General features: G+C 38.5%; 1 protein-coding gene across 1 annotated transcript in view, besides 1 other annotated feature; it reads left to right on the top strand.

Annotated features, from left to right (window-relative positions):
* The window catches only part of l(3)80Fj (lethal (3) 80Fj), a 45,356-nt gene that overhangs the window by 12,613 nt on the left and 13,301 nt on the right, over positions 1 to 19,442 (top strand). Inside the window, exon 3 of the mRNA NM_001015316.3 lies at positions 11,285 to 12,249. Coding sequence (NP_001015316.1) covers positions 11,285 to 12,249 — 965 coding nt within the window. The remainder of the gene's footprint in view (positions 1 to 11,284; positions 12,250 to 19,442) is intronic.
* Positions 9,726 to 10,682: a mobile genetic element.

Raw genomic sequence — 19,442 nt, 5'->3', positions numbered from 1 at the left:
TTCTATTACTTTGTGAGCTGTTGGTGTGATACGATCTCGAGCTGAATCCACTCGTTTGTTTAGGCGACTCTTGAGTTCCTTGTAAACAATGCATCCTCGCCAGTTGGCTGTGTGTTTTTCGCCACAGTTGCTGCATAACTTAATTGAATTGTCGTTTTTCTCCTAAGGACAGTTACAGTACTGTGGGCATCGCTGCAAACGACGCAGATGGATTTTAGGGTGCAGTACGCTTTGGTGTGGCCATATTCTTGGCAGTTGGTGCACTGCACAGGTTGCCTGCGCTTGTGTGGCTCTTCTACGGTTATTCTTCGGTGCAGTAAATACTGTAGCTTATATATAGGATGTACTTAATTTTTGTTGTTTTTCTGACTCGATGGCTCCAGTTCGACTTTAAAGAGTGGCTGCGCATCTTTGTTCCTGTTGAGAATGTTGATCACCGTTTTGGCGTTGAAGTTCTTCTCCTTTAGTGCCGCGATAATTTCGGATGCTGTCACTGATGACTCTATTCCTTTAATGACAACCTGCAATCCTTTGGCACTTTTCAGCTGGTAGGTGTAGTAACTTTTCCCAGCTTAGTCCAGGTACTTGGTCACTGATCAGTGGCTAGACTCATCGTTTCTTGTATGTTACCCTTAGTAAGAGGTATAACATGGAACTTGTTTTCTCCGATAATTGCAGCTAGTTTGTTAACCAGCGCACGTGATATTTTCTCACGTATATACATATATTGGTGGCGGCTTTATCTTCTTCTGTCCCTGCTCCTGCACTTCGCAGTCATCCAATATTGCAAACCTATTTGATCTTGAGTCATTGGAGGCGTTGGCTCGATTTATTTTCGGCTGATTACCAGCCTTGAGTTGTGGACTTAGCTTTCGCTTTATTTGGATGTAGCGATCCAGCCCTGTTTGACAAAGTTATTTTTTTTGTTTTTGTTCTTGTCCGCTTCCGCTTTCAAGAGTCGGTGTGAGTGCTCTCGCTTTCGTTGATGTTGGTACAGCGGAATTGTACACCGCTGTCGGTTTTGAGCATAGAGTTGGTGTTGGTGCTGTTGCAGTTGTTATTGCAGTTATTGTTGCTAAAGGTGCAGTTGCAGTGGATATCGTGATTGCTGTGCTGGTAGCTAAAGAACTTGACACCGTTTGGAATGGGGAGGGCTTGAGAGATACGCTCTCAGTGCGATCGGGTTCATTTCGTGCAGTCATAAGCTATGGTGAGCAAGACCGCGATCGTTTGCATTCTGCAGGTGCTAGGTCATTGACCTGGTGGATGATTTGGCACTCGCGGGCGTCAGACACGACGGTGAAGTATGGATTGTTCTGGTGCAAAGAGAGTCGGCGCTCGTCTTGCTCTTTTTGCCGCTGAACGCGCAATTCGCATTGGCTCATTTTATAACGATCGATTTGTTTTTTTTTTTTTTTTTTTTTTTTTTAATTTTTATTATTTATTGAATCTTCTCTTTGTGTTAAGAGACTAACAATAAGTGTTCAAATCTTAATCTAACTTAATTAACTTTCACTTAGTGATAGTTTTTTTTTTTTTCATTAATGCCCTAATAAGTTTATTGCTGGGCTGGGAGGTCGTTGCGGTGCAGCCGGCTTTGACTGCATACTCGGATTAGTTTTCTTGCGAGGGGATTTGTATGGGTGGTCAGCTTTTCGTTATACTTCGTTTTTTTCTCAGCTATTACTTCGATTACTAATTTGATTTTTAGGTCTCTGTGTATGTTTTCGTTCCGAAGGTACCACGGCGCTCCAGTGATAATTCTCCAGTGATAATTTGAACTCCAGACTAAGTGGAGAGCGAGCATTTATGAGCCAGTGGAGGTTCCTTGCTTTAAGTTTAAGATGTTTCGATTTGGCTTCTATATGTTTGCGCCAAGTGAGCCGCCTGTCCAGATGAACACCCAGATATGTTACCTCGTCGGCTTGTGGAATGCATATGTTATTCAAGACCAGTGGTGGGCATGTTTGTTTGTTTAAGGTAAAGGTAACCTGCTTGCATTTTTGAACATTTATTGAAATTCTCCAGTCGGCAAGCCATCGTTCTACAGATGTTAAGTGTCGGGATAGGAGTGCCGTGGCTTTTATTGGGCATTTGGAGCGACTGAGTATCGCGGTATCATCAGCGAACGTGGAGGTTGTTAGATTGTAGTCTATGGGGAAATCCGCCGTATACAGGGTGTATAAGATTGGACCCAGTACACTGCCTTGCGGCACTCCAGCTTCGATTGCGCAATCGCGTGAAGTGCTTGTATCGCATCTTATTGCAAACACTCTGTTATATAGGTATGACTTCAGTAGCTTATGTGTGTTTTAGGGCAACAGCTTGATTATTTTAAACAAAAGTCCATCGAGCCACACTCTGTCAAATGCCTGCGCGACGTCTAGAAAAATGGCTGTGCAGTATTCTCGATGTTCAAAAGCAGTACGAATTTCTGACGTGATTCGGTTGACCTGTTCGATGGTTCCATGTTTTTCTCTAAAGCCAAATTGATGTGTTGGAAGTGTGTTGTTTATTCTAAGATGAGGGCTAATCCGAAGGAGTAGCATTTTTTCAAACAGCTTTGAAAGACATGTTAGTAAGCTTATCGGTCTATATGATGATGGCTGCGTTTTATCTTTTCCTGGCTTTGGAATCATTACTATGGTCGACTTTTTCCATTTTTGAGGGAAGTATCCAAGCTTGGCGATTGCGTTGAACAACAGGCAGATGTGAAGAATAGCACACTTTGGGAGTTCAATGAGCATTCTTGGAGTTATTAGGTCGTAGCCAGGCGATTTTCTTGGGTTCAGTTGCTCTTTGATAACCTTTGCTAGTTCACATGGTCGAAATTCAAAGGGTTCTTGAGGATCTAGATTGGCTGCTATTAAAGGAGGGAGAATAAATGTGTTGGTAGAGGGATTTGGTCGGAATACATTTTGTAAATGGTCAGCGAAAGCACTGGCTCTTTCTTCATCACTTCGAAACCAGGTGCCAGAGGGACTTCGTAGTGGCATAATTGGCGCTATTGGAGTCTTTAGGTTTCTGTGAGCTCTCCAAAGAGGGTACTTAGTGCTGGTGGGAGAGAGTTGCTCGATATATGAACGTTGGCTGTTTTTTTCCTCTTGTTTGAGAGCATTGGTAAGCCTGCGTGTGGCTATCTTAAGCATGTGCTTTGTAATTGGTGATCTATTAGACTGCCAATCCCTTCGTAGGCGTCGTTTATCTAATACCAGCCGCTCGATTTCGCGATTAGTTTTGATGTAGTTTGGTTTTGCATACGTCACTGGCGGGGTTGAAGCCTTTGCAGCCGAAACTAAAATGTTTTCAAGAGTTTCCGTTGACTTGTCTATATCCTCCTTTGTAGATAATGCCGTCGTTAGTTCTATGTGTGAACAGACATACTTTTGATACCTTGGCCAGTTTGTTCTAAAATTTGTGAGTCTATACGGTGGGTCGACGATGTGGGGGCGAGTTAGCATATTTAGAAAAACAGGTGAGTGATCTGATGATAAATCTGCTAGTGCTTCGGCGGTGACCATGTTGCGGGGGACATGTTTAGTAATTGCAAAATCGATCAGGTCTGGGATTTTTCTTGGGTCTGCTGGCCAGTATGTAGGCTTACCCGGGGATACATAGTCTAGCTTGTTTTCTGGCTTCGTAAGCGCATTGTACAATTGCTTACCCTTTGGCGTCACAAGTCGAGATCCCCAATGGGTGTGCTTGGCGTTATAGTCACCCGCTGCGATGAACCTGTCACCTAGTGTGTTAAAGAATTCCATGAATTGATCCTCTGAGATTGGAAAGCGCGGTGGGCAGTAGACTGCGGCTAGAGTCGTTGAACCATTGTTGAGTTGTAAGGCTATGGACGTAGATTGTAAGTAGTTTTTGTCAAAATTGTTTAAGTGGTGGTGTTTTATGCGATTTCTGATGAGTATTCCAGTGCCTCCATGAGCTTTACCATCTGGATGATTTGTACCATAGAACAAGTATCCTGGTATATGAAAATTGTTTTTATTTGTGAGGTGCGTTTCTGATAGTAGCATTACGTCGATGTTTTTTTCGTAAATGAACTGTGTGAGCTCTTGTGTATGCCGTGAAACGCCATTTGCGTTCCACAGAGATATCCGTAGGGAAGCCATTATGGGGATTTTGAAGATACAAGAAGTTGAATCAGGATATTTTGGTTTTTCATGAGCTCTTGCAAAGTATTTTGCATGAACGTCATAAAGTCTTTCATGCTTTGCTGTAGGGATAGCATCATAGCTTCGATGCCACTTTGTTGTGTTTGTTGGATGTTTGTCGGTGTATGTTCAGAATGAGCAGTTCTTGTCGGTGGGGCGGGCACTTCTAGTCCGGATTTTAGGGCGCTAGCGAAAGAAATTGTTGGAGTAGTGCTTGGGACAGTTAGGGGTGGTTGAAAAATCGGTTGCGGAGAGTAGAAATTGACTTTGTTGTATGTATGTGCTGTGGCAATACGTTTGTTTAGGCGGCTCTTCAATTCTTTGTACACCACACAGCCTCTGTAGTTTGCAGTATGTTTTTCCCCGCAGTTACTGCATTTCTTCACAGACTTATCGTCCTTGTTTTTGGGGCAGTTTGCGGTAGTATGAGGTTCGCTACAGACAACACATACGGACTTAAGGGTGCAGTATGCCTTGGTGTGGCCGTATTCTTGGCAATTAGTACATTGAACTGGATTGATACGTTTGTGCGGCTCCTCCACGGTGATCCTTCGATGTAGCAAGTACTGTAAATTGTATATTGGGTGCACTTCGTTTTTCTTTAGTGCCTGGAGCTCTGGTTCGAGTTCTATTTTGAATAGTGGCTGCGGAACTTTGTCTTTGTTTAAAATATTAATAGCTGTCTTTGCAGAAAAGTTTTTGGCCTTCAGAGCCTCAATTATCTCAGCTGGTGTCACTGTTGCTTCAATGCCCTTAAGTACTACCTGTAGCCCTTTGCAACTTTTTAATTGGTATGTGTAGTAGTTTTTACCAGCATCATTTAGGTATTTAGTCACTATACGGTGGTCTGCTTCTGTTTGGATCTGTAGTTTTATTTCATGAATATTTCCTTTTTTAAGTGGGATAATGTGGAATTTGCTGTCACCAATCAAAGCAACGAGTTTATTTACAAGTGCATTTGTACTTTGTTCTCGTATGAAAATTGGTGGAGGCCTGGTCTTTTTTGGTTCCCCTACCGTTTTTTCGTTGGGTTGTTCGGTCGCAGAATCAGCCAAGATAGCATATCGGTTTGAATTATTTACTGCAGAGTTTTCATTGCCGTTGTTGGTTCGATTGATTTTGGGTTGATTACCTGCCTTATTGTTTTGAGGGCTGAGCTTTCTCTTGATTTGGATGTAGCGATCCATGCCAGTCTGCACAGTCGAAATCGACTTCTGCTTTTGTTTTGATTCTTCTTTACGTGCATTATTGTTGTTGCAAACAAACGGTCAGTGCTGCTGAATTATTTACAGCTGGCACAGCGATAATTAGTTGGGCCGCTGACGAAGTTGATGTTGTGGTAGCAGTGGCAGTTGCCAGTGAGGTCACTGCACTCGTTATTGCAGTGTTACGACCCGGGACGGTCGTTTGGCGCTGCGAGAGGAGCGGGGTAGGAGAGGCGGTCTCTTCGCTCCACGACTTGTGAGCCGAAGCAGGCAGAGAGGGAGAGCAAGAACGCGGTCTGACGTTCTCTGAGGGCAAAAGTTTCGAGTTAGTTGAAGGTGAGGCTGCTCGATCACCGATTTGCGGTGAGACGAAAGAAAAGTATGCATTGTTGCGTTGTAAAGAGAGCCGGCGCTCGTCTTGTTCACATTGTCGCTGAGAACGTATGTCGTTTTGATTCATTGTTCTAAGTCCACATATAACAATTACCAGAACAATATGGAATAATTATTTATTTTAGTAAATAATTACTATAGTCAATAATTGTTAGTTGTGCAAACTGCACTTTACACTTTGTGTTTAACTTTCACTATACTGTTGTAGTTTTTAGAACTTGCTATTCGTAGCTTGAAAGAAACACGTCCGCGAATCTCGAATGCGAATCCACGATTGTAATTTGTTCTTTGTCTATATGTTTTTTGGTTTTACTTTATTATTCCACACACAGAAAATTTTATAGTATAGCAATTTAACATTGCCAATAGCGTCTCTTTCGCTTTCAATTTGTGTATATATTTTATGTTATTAACTATTTACTTCGCTAAATCAAGTGATTTTATACGGAGCTCGATGAAAACAATGTTGAACTGCCATGAATGTTTCTGACGGCATTCCTGTTGTATCTGTTTTGGTTTCCTCTGTATCTCTATTTGACTTCTCTGAATTTACTTTTAATACCGTACATATGTCGATTGCCACCTCGAAAGTAGGATGATATGGATCTTCAGGTTGAGTAAGAGGTGCTACCCTGGACAGAGACACACTTTCAGGATTTGTTACTTTTACAAGACATAGATCCAACAGTCGACCAAGAGAGTTTCGAATATAATTAACTTGCGACAACGATAAGTCGCGCAAGCCGTTAATAAAGTCATGTTGTGCTAAAGGGAGAATGATATCCTTTCAGAAGATTCCTCTTCTATTTCTGTTAACTCTATTATCGCTGGTATTGTTAGATCGTGTAGATCTTTTTCTTTGAAATCCTCTTCTAATTAATCTTCGGGTTCATCTATTTCGATAGTTATGTTTAAATTATATCTGAGTTTTATAGTAAGAAAATTTGCGAAGACTGTTTAGTAACTTCGCTGCCCGTGTTAGGTTTGATCTATCTAGTTGCTGTTATGTTATGTAATAATTGGCGTGCTTCGCTAAAGCATTCTACCAATATACAGGCATGGTTATATACATGCCTTTGTGTACCTGTCTATTTTGTGTGAGACAATTGTATGACTTATCAAATGTCGATTTCGTCTCTTTAAGATCTTTTATTAATGTCTTCCAGTCAATTTATATCGCTTAATATTCTGTTACTAATATTCTTGTTGTCCCTAGTGAATATGCTTCTTTAACCGTATATTCTCTTCTCCTTTTTTATTGTTTTGTTTTATTTTAATATTTTGTTCATTATTTATGTTAAACATTCTCAAATTATATCCCTAATCATTCATACATCAATTGGCATATTGTTTTTTTTTTTACAATTTATGGTTTTACAGTTTATGGTGCCTTTTCTTCCTTTCTTTTTTTAATTGATTATAAATAATCAGCCCTGCTGCCAAAATTTTGTAGTAAGCATTTATTGTGTAATTTGTATGCCTTTATGAATGCATTTTTAATTAACAGTATACTGTTACAATATTAAAAAGATAATTGTTTCTATTAAATTTTATTTATTTAGCAAAATTAAATCTAGTATACACTACAAGACCTAATAAAATTTATTGAGTACTAGCTACGGGGCCCTCCGAATCGAGACTTATGGGTTATTACATTATATAATAAACTGAGCTTTTTAGACAAATTTGTTAATTTTTGAGATTTATTTTACAAGAGGGGTTACCTAAACAATTTGAAAGACTACGTGTACCAAATAATATAGATCTAATTAAGTGCAATCGATTGCAGGCGTCGAGAATATGGTCAACGGTGAGCTCGTATCCGCATAGTTGGCATGTTGGTCGCGCCGTTCTCGTCAGTATATGTTGATGTGTGGATTTTGTGCACCCGATGCGTAGGTCGCGCATTCCCGTTTATGTTCGTTCGGTGTTGGCTTAGACATGATGCAATTTGGGTTAATAATCTGGTAACTGTGCATGAAAAGTGCCCATTCGGAGAGTTTCTTGTCTTTGAAGTATAGCTGATTCGACTTTGGATATCCTTGCACTTAAATAAACGGAGTGAGAAGGATTGATGGTGTCAATCTCATCTCTTGGGCGGCTTTGTCAGCGAGTTCATTTCCATGAATTCCTTGATGACTGGGAACCCAGCGTAAGATGATTTTCGTTGGATGAGAACTTAGAATGTGAGTAACTTCTTGTGTTGTGGGGTCATTATAATTCCAGTTGCGTATAGCGGAAAGAGAGGAGAGTCTGTCTGTTTATGTGTGTGGGGCGAAAGCTTCGGCTGTGAATATGGATTTGTATGACGGGAGCATAACTTCTGCAATTATTTAACGGTTGTAGTCAAAGATCGCAAACGAGGTTGAGTCGGTAACTTTAGAACCATCGGTGTAAATCCAGGTTTTCTCACCAAGATCTTTCTTTGCACTCAAAAAACGTTTGATGTATTCTTTTTAGTAGCATTGTAGATTTGAAGGTTTATATTAGGCTGTTTGGAACCCCAATGCGCTGGCGTTTGAAGAACCTTCTGGGGTTAGGCAGAGGGAGGTCTAGTTGCTTGATGTAGACCGGAATTTGCGAATGTGCACGCTACTGGAGATGTGGGAAATGAAGTCGAAAGCTATCCCCAAGATTTTTATAAAGTTTACATCTTTTATTGTGCGGCTTTTAAAGTCAATGTCGGAAAGGTTACAACGTTGTTTCCGACAAATATGTAATAGTTGGCATTTTTCAATGGCAAGAAAGGCCCCAGAGGTTGCTTTAATTTCTTGGTTATTCCCAATGTTGGGAAATGTTGCTAAGACTGTATTAATATTTTTTATTTTTGTAGAGATGGCGTCGTTTGAGTAAAGTGAGATGTGATTTACTATGCAATTTATTTCTTCAATTAGTATCGTAAATAAAACCACCGAAAGTGGCGAGCTTTGCAGAATTCCATTGTGTAAAATGTGGGAGTTCGATGGGACACTGTTTATTCTAACCCTGAAGGATCGATTGTTCATAAAGGCTTAAATTAGGTTAAAAAGACTTGGACCAATGCCAGAGTGCTCTTTCAAAATCCGTCGCCAAGATAGAGACGTTAATTTTGGACGAAAGAGCGTTCGACGCGAAGTGTTGGATAGGCAATAACGCGTCTATCGTGCTATGATTTCTTTTAAAAGCAACGATTTTTTCGCCGAGGTGGCTACAGGTTCTTTCGAATTTTTGTTCGAGAGCGAGAGAGCGGAGAGCGCTACAGCGAACAGCTCTTTTCTACGCATACCGTGATAGCAGACAACTGTATGTGTGCACACGTATGCTCATTCATTGTAAATTTGACAAAATATGCCCTTCACCTAAGAAGTTCTTAGACTTTAAATCTATATTATTTTTGATCAATTGGCACCATATTATTATTTAAATATAGCTTACAAATAGTAATAGCCGAATCATAATATCACAAAATAAATTTCAAAAATGACTTCATATTAGAATATTTGTCATTAAAATATTCAGCTTGCGACGGGTGAAAAATTAATAAGGCATTGTTGCGTGCTTGTGTCCACACTTCGTGCCTCAGGATATGACTTTTGCAATAAACAAATCAAAATTATATAAACGCCATCAGATATGTACTAAAAAGGAAAAGCCCTTTACCAAAGAGGCGTACTTTCGTTCAAGCGTAACTTCCTTGAAAAATGTACGTCCAAAATCTACCCAGCATCCTCCACAAAAAAAGTCTGGTCCGATATAAAACGCCTTGCGGGCATCTCTCCCACACCGTTCAAATATATCTAACTGGATCATTTAATATAGCCGAAGAGTTTGCCTTATCTTTGTCTGACTACTCTTTTGACATTCTTAAACAGAGTATAACGATTCATCGATTCACTCTCCCCATCTGCTACATGCTTTGATTCAAAATAGAAAATTCAGTAGCAAAAGCAAAATGAAAAAGCCCTGGACCGATAAAGTATCATACCAAAGACACTAGAATAACAAGATGCGTAACGGCCATACATTGGTTTGGCACTATGCAGCCACTTTTTTGGTGACGGCCAAAATTGCTCTCTTTCCGCTCGCTCACGCTGAGAACGTAAGAAATCTAAAAATAGAATTTGCTTGCTTGTGATAGTAAAAACAAGAGACGAGAACGCGTATATGTGTGCGTGTTGTGCTAGAAGACGATTTTCGGGCCGAAATCAATTCTGATCGAAGAAATGAATTTACATTGTACATATTAGGGTAGTTTTTTTTTTGCCAATTTCGTAGCAATATGATAAAATAAAATAATTTTTAAAAATTCGCGCCCTGACTATTATAATTTTAAAGCTTTTTAAATTCGTTTGTTAAAATCGCCGCTTTTAATGTTAATGTTACATCATATTAAGTCAAATGACTTAATAAGTATACTAAATAAAGGAAGTACAATGGAAATTATTAAAACTATTTCATAATTTCATAAATTTTCCAAAAAGAAGACATTACGTTGAGAAATAAATATATAAATAAGATGAATACTCTAATGACAAATATTCTTATACAAAGTAATTTTTGAAATTTATTTTGTGATAATATGTACATAGATTTGGCTATTTCTAATCTATTTTCAAATAATAATAACGTTAAGGCAATGCAAAACAAGAATTTTTCGCACGGTGCCAATTGATAAAAAATAATACAGATTTAAAGTCTAAGAACTTCTAAGGTGAAGGGCATATTTTGTCAAATTTACAATGCATGAGCATACGTGTGCACACATACAGTTGTCTGCTATCACTTTATGCGTTGAAAAGAGCTGTTCGCTGTAGCGCTCTCCGCTCTCTCGCTCTCTAACAAAAATTCGAGAGAGCCTGGAGCCACCTCTAGAGCCACGGCGAAAAAATCGTGTGCCAAAAAATCGTATGGCGTTACGCATCTTGTTATTCTAGTGTCTTTGGTGTAATAATGCAATTTCGCGTTCACATTCCCACTAGCAGAGTAACGGGAATTTGACGGTCAGGCAACTCTACTATAGTATTCTCCTTTGTTTATTTATTTTATTCAATATGGTTAAATATTAATTTTACTTTATTCTTTAATTTATTTTAGACTTTATTTTCACACTATATCTATTTTTGTGGGGGTTTAAAGTAACCAATTGGATTTACAATTGGTTCGCTGTTGACACTGCATTAACTTAACACCGTCTCATGAATGTCTAAAAGCGTCAGTTTTTCGATATCGTTCCAATAGGTTACGATTATTTATTGTTGAGTCTATTTAATTGCTGGTATTTATAGAATAAGGATAACGCTGAAATTGAATTTTTAAGAAATAAATTAAACGGGGTTGGAATTTGTTTAGGCAAAATTGCTTACGTCAGGGTTTAAGATTTGTTTTCAAGAATGGCTTAGTGTCGTTGCCAAAGATTTGTTTATAATTACGCATACTGCACAGATGGCATTTAGTATGGAAATCAATTAAGTGCTTCATTATTGTTCATTGTTCTGTGAAATAATTAAATTGGCTGGTTTGGTAATAATTATTTTTCTATTTTAGGTATAAATTCAACAATTATTCGTGGCATATGTAAGGTGATTGGAACTACGATAACGAAATATAAGGATCCTACATCGCAACGAATTGTTAGAGATCTTATAGTAGACCTTGTAACTATTCATCACGATTTAACAATTGAACATATGTTAAACGTTTTTAAAGCCTTTATATATAAAGAATTCGCTAGTGTGTCACCTCAAAAATCGTGTAAATTGGCAGTTATAGCATTGGGATGGATATCTATCATACAAAAACAAGCGCAACGTGAATCAAATATCTTTAAAACCGAGAAAAAAAAATTGATTGAGTATCAGACACTGTTATATCAAATAACAGTAATATCACCAAACCAAAGAGTTACAGACGCAAGAACAAAAATATTGTACGATCTATGGAATAATACTGAAATATTTAATGAAACAATGGACACATTATTCCAAATGGAATCAACTAGTAATGTTACAATTTTTTGTATGGCCATGTTTCAATTTAAATATAAAAACTGTAACGCTTTAAAATTAAACCAATATACAGAAAAGCTTTCAGAATACTTCGTGAAAAGTATGATTTCATGCAAACACAAACCTGACAAGTCCTTTATTATAGCTTGCAGTCCATTATTGAAATCCCTCACCGATGCTGAATTTGATTCTTACATATATCCATCTTTACAGAGGTCTATATTGCGAAGCCCTGAAAATACACTTCAGAGTATTGGATTAATTTTTAATATGTTGAACTTCGATTGCAGTCGATATGCTCAAAAGGTTGGAATAGTTCTCATTAAAAATTTATATAGTAAAGGTGACATAGCACGACAAGAGTCACTTGAATCTTTAAAGCTTTTGTCAACAAAATGTTCTAATTGGATTATCGTAAAGGAATTATTAGAACGTATTTTCTCTGTTCTAAATGGATCCGACGGCAAAATTAATGTGATCGAATATAGAATAAATATCCTACAGGTAATTTTAAAAAGTACATGTTTTAACAAGTATGCAATTTTATCTACAAAATATAAAATGAAAATGAAATATAAATAAAATGATCGAGAGAAATCCACAAACTAAGGCAAACGTGAGCTGCATCACATAAGTTTTCAACTCAAAGAAGCTGGGGCCGGAAAAATCAATTCTTTAAATTTGAAAGCTGGAATCGTTTGGCCATTATGTTTGTCCATTTTTTTTTTTTTGCACATGTCCAGTTTTTGAGATCTGAATTTTCGAAAAAGTTCAAACATTTTTGAAAGTCAAACACCCAAAAACACCCTTTAGAATTTTGAAAAAATGTATACTCTAGAAAATATAAAACCCTTAAAAAACCCTTAAGGCACGTTTAAAAATTGTTTCGTTTTTTCCTTTAAAAACTATTTTATTTAAATAAAATAAATTATTTCGTTTGCTCACTATTAAAAATAATTTATATCGTTTGGACACTTATTAAAAATAAATATTTTCAATAAAAAACTGTTACCCACCCTTTAAAATAAGTTTTTGTCGTTTGTCGCCCATCTCTTAAAATTAGATTTTATCGTTTCCCCATCCTTTAAAGAAAGTTTTTTCGTTTGGACACCTCTTAAAAAAAATAATTTTGTTTGCCTATCCCCTTTTAAATTAATTTTGATCGTTTGCCCACTAAATATTATTAGTGTCTCTCTGGTCTCTCTGGTCTGTACTAAGAACCCAGCCAAAGACACAAGAATAACAAGATGCGTAACGGCCATACATATTGGTTTTGCACTATGCATCCACTTTTTTAGTGACGGCCAAAATTGCTCTCCCTCCGCTCGCTTACGCTGAGAGTGTAAGAAATCTAAAAATAGAATTTGCTTGCTTGTGTGAGTACAAACAATAGACGAGAACGTGTATACGTGTGTGTCGTTGTGCTAGAAATAAATTCACGCCGTGACTAATATAATTTTAAAGTTTTCTAATATTCGTTTACTAAAATCGCCGCTCGAATTAGCTACCGTTTACATATTTATAATTATGTTATTAATTAATTATTTGTAATATAAGTAAAATTCGGTACCCAGGGAACACCATGGGTAGGCCATTACAATTGTAATGGGTCCTATATTTATATGACTTTCGCGTTTATTTTTTACTACTTACTTACTATTTGCGCTTATATTTCCCTACTTTACTATTGCAACAAAACGACAAAATATAAAGGAAATTATTATAACTACTGTAACTTAAAACATAAATTTCCCCAAAAAAGGCATTTCATTGAAAAAAAAATTTTTTCATAAAAATAATACGTTTTAGAAAATAAAAAGTTATATCATAAATAAAAATTTGAAAACTGTTTATTGCAAAAGTCATATCTTGAGGAACGAAATGCGAACATAACCACTCACAAGCATTGCCTTATTAATTTTTCACACGTCGCAAATATTCTAATATAAAAACATTTTTTTAAATTTATTTTGTGATATTGTGTACATAGATTCGGCTATTTCTGAGATACATTTAAATAATTATAACGTTAAGGCAATACAAAACAAGAATTTTTTACATAGTGCCAATTGATCAAAAATAATACATATACATGTATGTATATATAAGTCTAAGAAGGGCATATATTGTCAAATTTACAATGCATGAGCATACCATACAGTTGTCGGCTGTTACTGTATGCGTAGAAAAGAGCTGTTCGCTGTATAGCTTTCCTCTCTTTAAAAAAAATTCGATAGCCTAAAGCCATCTCTAAAGCCACGCATAAAAAATAGTTTGGCGTTACGAATCTTGTTATTCTCGTGTCTTTGACCCAGCTTTATTAAAAAGAACAACGAATGAAATCACGTTCGTGAAACTATAGAAGCTAGAGAGTTAAGATGCTTTTTGCCAAGCACACTCGCCCAGTTTTTTGGAAAATGCTTTGATAATTTTTCATATCTTTTAGTCTTGTAAATTTATATTGATTTGGAAAACAAAATATTTTTAAACCGTCCAAAACAGCCATGCCCACATTTTTGAACCGTTTTAAGAATTTTTTTCATCATTTTATTAGCCTTGTAAATTTTTATGTATTTGCTAAAAAACTTTTTGCCAAGCCCCCTCTGACGCCTATAAACCGCCCAAAACTTTCCCACTAGATGAGTAACGGGTATTTTACTAATCTTTTACTTCTTTGTTCTGATTCTTCATTAGTGATGATTAGTGATGATAGTGATAGTGATGACAGGACAATGATTCAGTAGTGATGGTACTTTTTTTTTTTTTTTTTTTTTTTTTATTTTAATTTTTATTATTTATTGAATCTTCCCTTTGTGTTAAGAGACTAACAATAAGTGTTCAAATCTTAATCTAACTTAATTAACTTTCACTTAGTGATAGTTTTTTTTTTTCATTAATGCCCTAATAAGTTTATTGCTGGGCTGGGAGGTCGTTGCGGTGCAGCCGGCTTTGACTGCATACTCGGATTAGTTTTCTTGCGAGGGGATTTGTATGGGTGGTCAGCTTTTCGTTATACTTCGTTTTTTTCTCAGCTATTACTTCGATTACTAATTTGATTTTTAGGTCTCTGTGTATGTTTTCGTTCCGAAGGTACCACGGCGCTCCAGTGATAATTCTCAGAATTCTTGACTGTGCTCGCTGAATAATGTCTATGTTACTTCTGGATGCGTTGCCCCACAGCTCGGAGCCATAAGTCCAGATAGGTTTTAAGACGGAGTTGTATAGAAGAGCTTTGAACTCCAGACTAAGTGGAGAGCGAGCATTTATGAGCCAGTGGAGGTTCCTTGCTTTAAGTTTAAGATGTTTCGATTTGGCTTCTATATGTTTGCGCCAAGTGAGCCGCCTGTCCAGATGAACTCCCAGATATGTTACCTCGTCGGCTTGTAGAATGCATATGTTATTCAAGACCAGTGGTGGGCATGTTTGTTTGTTTAAGGTAAAGGTAACCTGCTTGCATTTTTGAACATTTATTGAAATTCTCCAGTCGGCAAGCCATCGTTCTACAGATGTTAAGTGTCGGGATAGGAGTGCCGTGGCTTTTATTGGGCATTTCGAGCGACTGAGTATCGCGGTATCATCAGCGAACGTGGAGGTTGTTAGATTGTAGTCTATGGGGAAATCCGCCGTATACAGGGTGTATAAGATTGGACCCAGTACACTGCCTTGCGGCACTCCAGCTTCGATTGCGCAATCGCGTGAAGTGCTTGTATCGCATCTTATTGCAAACACTCTGTTATATAGGTATGACTTCAGTAGCTTATGTGTGTTTTGGGGCAACAGCTTGATTATTTTAAACAAAAGTCCATCGAGCCACACTCTGTCAAATGCCTGCGCGACGTCTAGAAAAATGGCTGTGCAGTATTCTCGATGTTCAAAAGCAGTACGAATTTCTGACGTGATTCGGTTGACCTGTTCGATGGTTCCATGTTTTTCTCTAAAGCCAAATTGATGTGTTGGAAGTGTGTTGTTTATTCTAAGATGAGGGCTAATCCGAAGGAGTAGCATTTTTTCAAACAGCTTTGAAAGACATGTTAGTAAGCTTATCGGTCTATATGATGATGGCTGCGTTTTATCTTTTCCTGGCTTTGGAATCATTACTATGGTCGACTTTTTCCATTTTTGAGGGAAGTATCCAAGCTTGGCGATTGCGTTGAACAACAGGCAGATGTGAAGAATAGCACACTTTGGGAGTTCAATGAGCATTCTTGGAGTTATTAGGTCGTAGCCAGGCGATTTTCTTGGGTTCAGTTGCTCTTTGATAACCTTTGCTAGTTCACATGGTCGAAATTCAAAGGGTTCTTGAGGATCTAGATTGGCTGCTATTAAAGGAGGGAGAATAAATGTGTTGGTAGAGGGATTTGGTCGGAATACATTTTGTAAATGGTCAGCGAAAGCACTGGCTCTTTCTTCATCACTTCGAAACCAGGTGCCAGAGGGACTTCGTAGTGGCATAATTGGCGCTATTGGAGTCTTTAGGTTTCTGTGAGCTCTCCAAAGAGGGTACTTAGTGCTGGTGGGAGAGAGTTGCTCGATATATGAACGTTGGCTGTTTTTTTCCTCTTGTTTGAGAGCATTGGTAAGCCTGCGTGTGGCTATCTTAAGCATGTGCTTTGTAATTGGTGATCTATTAGACTGCCAATCCCTTCGTAGGCGTCGTTTATCTAATACCAGCCGCTCGATTTCGCGATTAGTTTTGATGTAGTTTGGTTTTGCATACGTCACTGGCGGGGTTGAAGCCTTTGCAGCCGAAACTAAAATGTTTTCAAGAGTTTCCGTTGACTTGTCTATATCCTCCTTTGTAGATAATGCCGTCGTTAGTTCTATGTGTGAACAGACATACTTTTGATACCTTGGCCAGTTTGTTCTAAAATTTGTGAGTCTATACGGTGGGTCGACGATGTGGGGGCGAGTTAGCATATTTAGAAAAACAGGTGAGTGATCTGATGATAAATCTGCTAGTGCTTCGGCGGTGACCATGTTGCGGGGGACATGTTTAGTAATTGCAAAATCGATCAGGTCTGGGATTTTTCTTGGGTCTGCTGGCCAGTATGTAGGCTTACCCGGGGATACATAGTCTAGCTTGTTTTCTGGCTTCGTAAGCGCATTGTACAATTGCTTACCCTTTGGCGACACAAGTCGAGATCCCCAATGGGTGTGCTTGGCGTTATAGTCACCCGCTGCGATGAACCTGTCACCTAGTGTGTTAAAGAATTCCATGAATTGATCCTCAGAGATTGGAAAGCGCGGTGGGCAGTAGACTGCGGCTAGAGTCGTTGAACCATTGTTGAGTTGTAAGGCTATGGACGTAGATTGTAAGTAGTTTTTGTCAAAATTGTTTAAGTGGTGGTGTTTTATGCGATTTCTGATGAGTATTCCAGTGCCTCCATGAGCTTTACCATCTGGATGATTTGTACCATAGAACAAGTATCCTGGTATATGAAAATTGTTTTTATTTGTGAGGTGCGTTTCTGATAGTAGCATTACGTCGATGTTTTTTTCGTAAATGAACTGTGTGAGCTCTTGTGTATGCCGTGAAACGCCATTTGCGTTCCACAGAGATATCCGTAGGGAAGCCATTATGGGGATTTTGAAGATACAAGAAGTTGAATCAGGATATTTTGGTTTTTCATGAGCTCTTGCAAAGTATTTTGCATGAACGTCATGAAGTCTTTCATGCTTTGCTGTAGGGATAGCATCATAGCTTCGATGCCACTTTGTTGTGTTTGTTGGATGTTTGTCGGTGTATGTTCGGAATGAGCAGTTCTTGTCGGTGGGGCGGGCACTTCTAGTCGGGATTTTAGGGCGCTAGCGAAAGAAATTGTTGGAGTAGTGCTTGGGACAGTTAGGGGTGGTTGAAAAATCGGTTGCGGAGAGTAGAAATTGACTTTGTTGTATGTATGTGCTGTGGCAATACGTTTGTTTAGGCGGCTCTTCAATTCTTTGTACACCACACAGCCTCTGTAGTTTGCAGTATGTTTTTCCCCGCAGTTACTGCATTTCTTCACAGACTTATCGTCCTTGTTTTTGGGGCAGTTTGCGGTAGTATGAGGTTCGCTACAGACAACACATACGGACTTAAGGGTGCAGTATGCCTTGGTGTGGCCGTATTCTTGGCAATTAGTACATTGAACTGGATTGATACGTTTGTGCGGCTCCTCCACGGTGATCCTCCGATGTAGCAAGTACTGTAAATTGTATATTGGGTGCACTTCGTTTTTCTTTAGTGCCTGGAGCTCTGGTTCGAGTTCTATTTTGAATAGTGGCTGCGGAACTTTGTCTTTGTTTAAAATATTAATAGCTGTCTTTGCAGAAAAGTTTTTGGCCTTCAGAGCCTCAATTATCTCAGCTGGTGTCACTGTTGCTTCAATGCCCTTAAGTACTACCTGTAGCCCTTTGCAACTTTTTAATTGGTATGTGTAGTAGTTTTTACCAGCATCATTTAGGTATTTAGTCACTATACGGTGGTCTGCTTCTGTTTGGATCTGTAGTTTTATTTCATGAATATTTCCTTTTTTAAGTGGGATAATGTGGAACTTGCTGTCACCAATCAAAGCAACGAGTTTATTTACAAGTGCATTTGTACTTTGTTCTCGTATGAAAATTGGTGGAGGCCTGGTCTTTTTTGGTTCCCCTACCGTTTTTTCGTTGGGTTGTTCGGTCGCAGAATCAGCCAAGATAGCATATCGGTTTGAATTATTTACTGCAGAGTTTTCATTGCCGTTGTTGGTTCGATTGATTTTGGGTTGATTACCTGCCTTATTGTTTTGAGGGCTGAGCTTTCTCTTGATTTGGATGTAGCGATCCATGCCAGTCTGCACAGTCGAAATCGACTTCTGCTTTTGTTTTGATTCTTCTTTACGTGCATTATTGTTGTTGCAAACGGTCAGTGCTGCTGAATTATTTACAGCTGGCACAGCGATAATTAGTTGGGCCGCTGACGAAGTTGATGTTGTGGCAGTTGCCAGTGAGGTCACTGCACTCGTTATTGCAGTGTTACAGTTACCCGGGACGGTCGTTTGGCGCTGCGAGAGGAGCGGGGTAGGAGAGGCGGTCTCTTCGCTCCACGACTTGTGAGCCGAAGCAGGCAGAGAGGGAGAGCAAGAACGCGGTCTGTCGTTCGCTGAGGGCAAAAGTTTCGAGTTAGTTGAAGGTGAGGGTGCTCGATCACCGATTTGCGGTGAGACGAAAGAAAAGTATGCATTGTTGCGTTGTAAAGAGAGCCGGCGCTCGTCTTGTTCACATTGTCGCTGAGAACGTATGTCGTTTTGATTCATTGTTCTAAGTCCACATATAACAATTACCAGAACAATATGGAATAATTATTTATTTTAGTAAATAATTACTATAGTCAATAATTGTTAGTTGTGCAAACTGCACTTTACACTTTGTGTTTAACTTTCACTATACTGTTGTAGTTTTTAGAACTTGCTATTCGTAGCTTGAAAGAAACACGTCTCCACCCGAAGACTGTGGAATGCCGAATATATGATGGTACTTAACGACTTATAAACTCAATAATAACATCGATGCGTCCGATATACATGTATGCATCAAATATTTTAAAAATGCGTTCTTTTTGCTGCATATAGTGTTTAAGTTCTCATTAGCATATGAGAACTAAAAAAACGATTTTGTTGTGTTTAATTTCCAAATGTAGATTATTTGAAGATGATAATCGGAGAAGATTTGGAGAAGAT

The sequence above is a fragment of the Drosophila melanogaster genome, chromosome 3L (assembly GCF_000001215.4).
Source record: "Drosophila melanogaster chromosome 3L".
Classification (NCBI taxonomy): Eukaryota; Metazoa; Arthropoda; class Insecta; order Diptera; family Drosophilidae; genus Drosophila; species Drosophila melanogaster.
The sequence above is the reverse complement of the archived record's forward strand: the minus strand, read 5'-3'. Positions and strand labels throughout refer to the sequence as shown.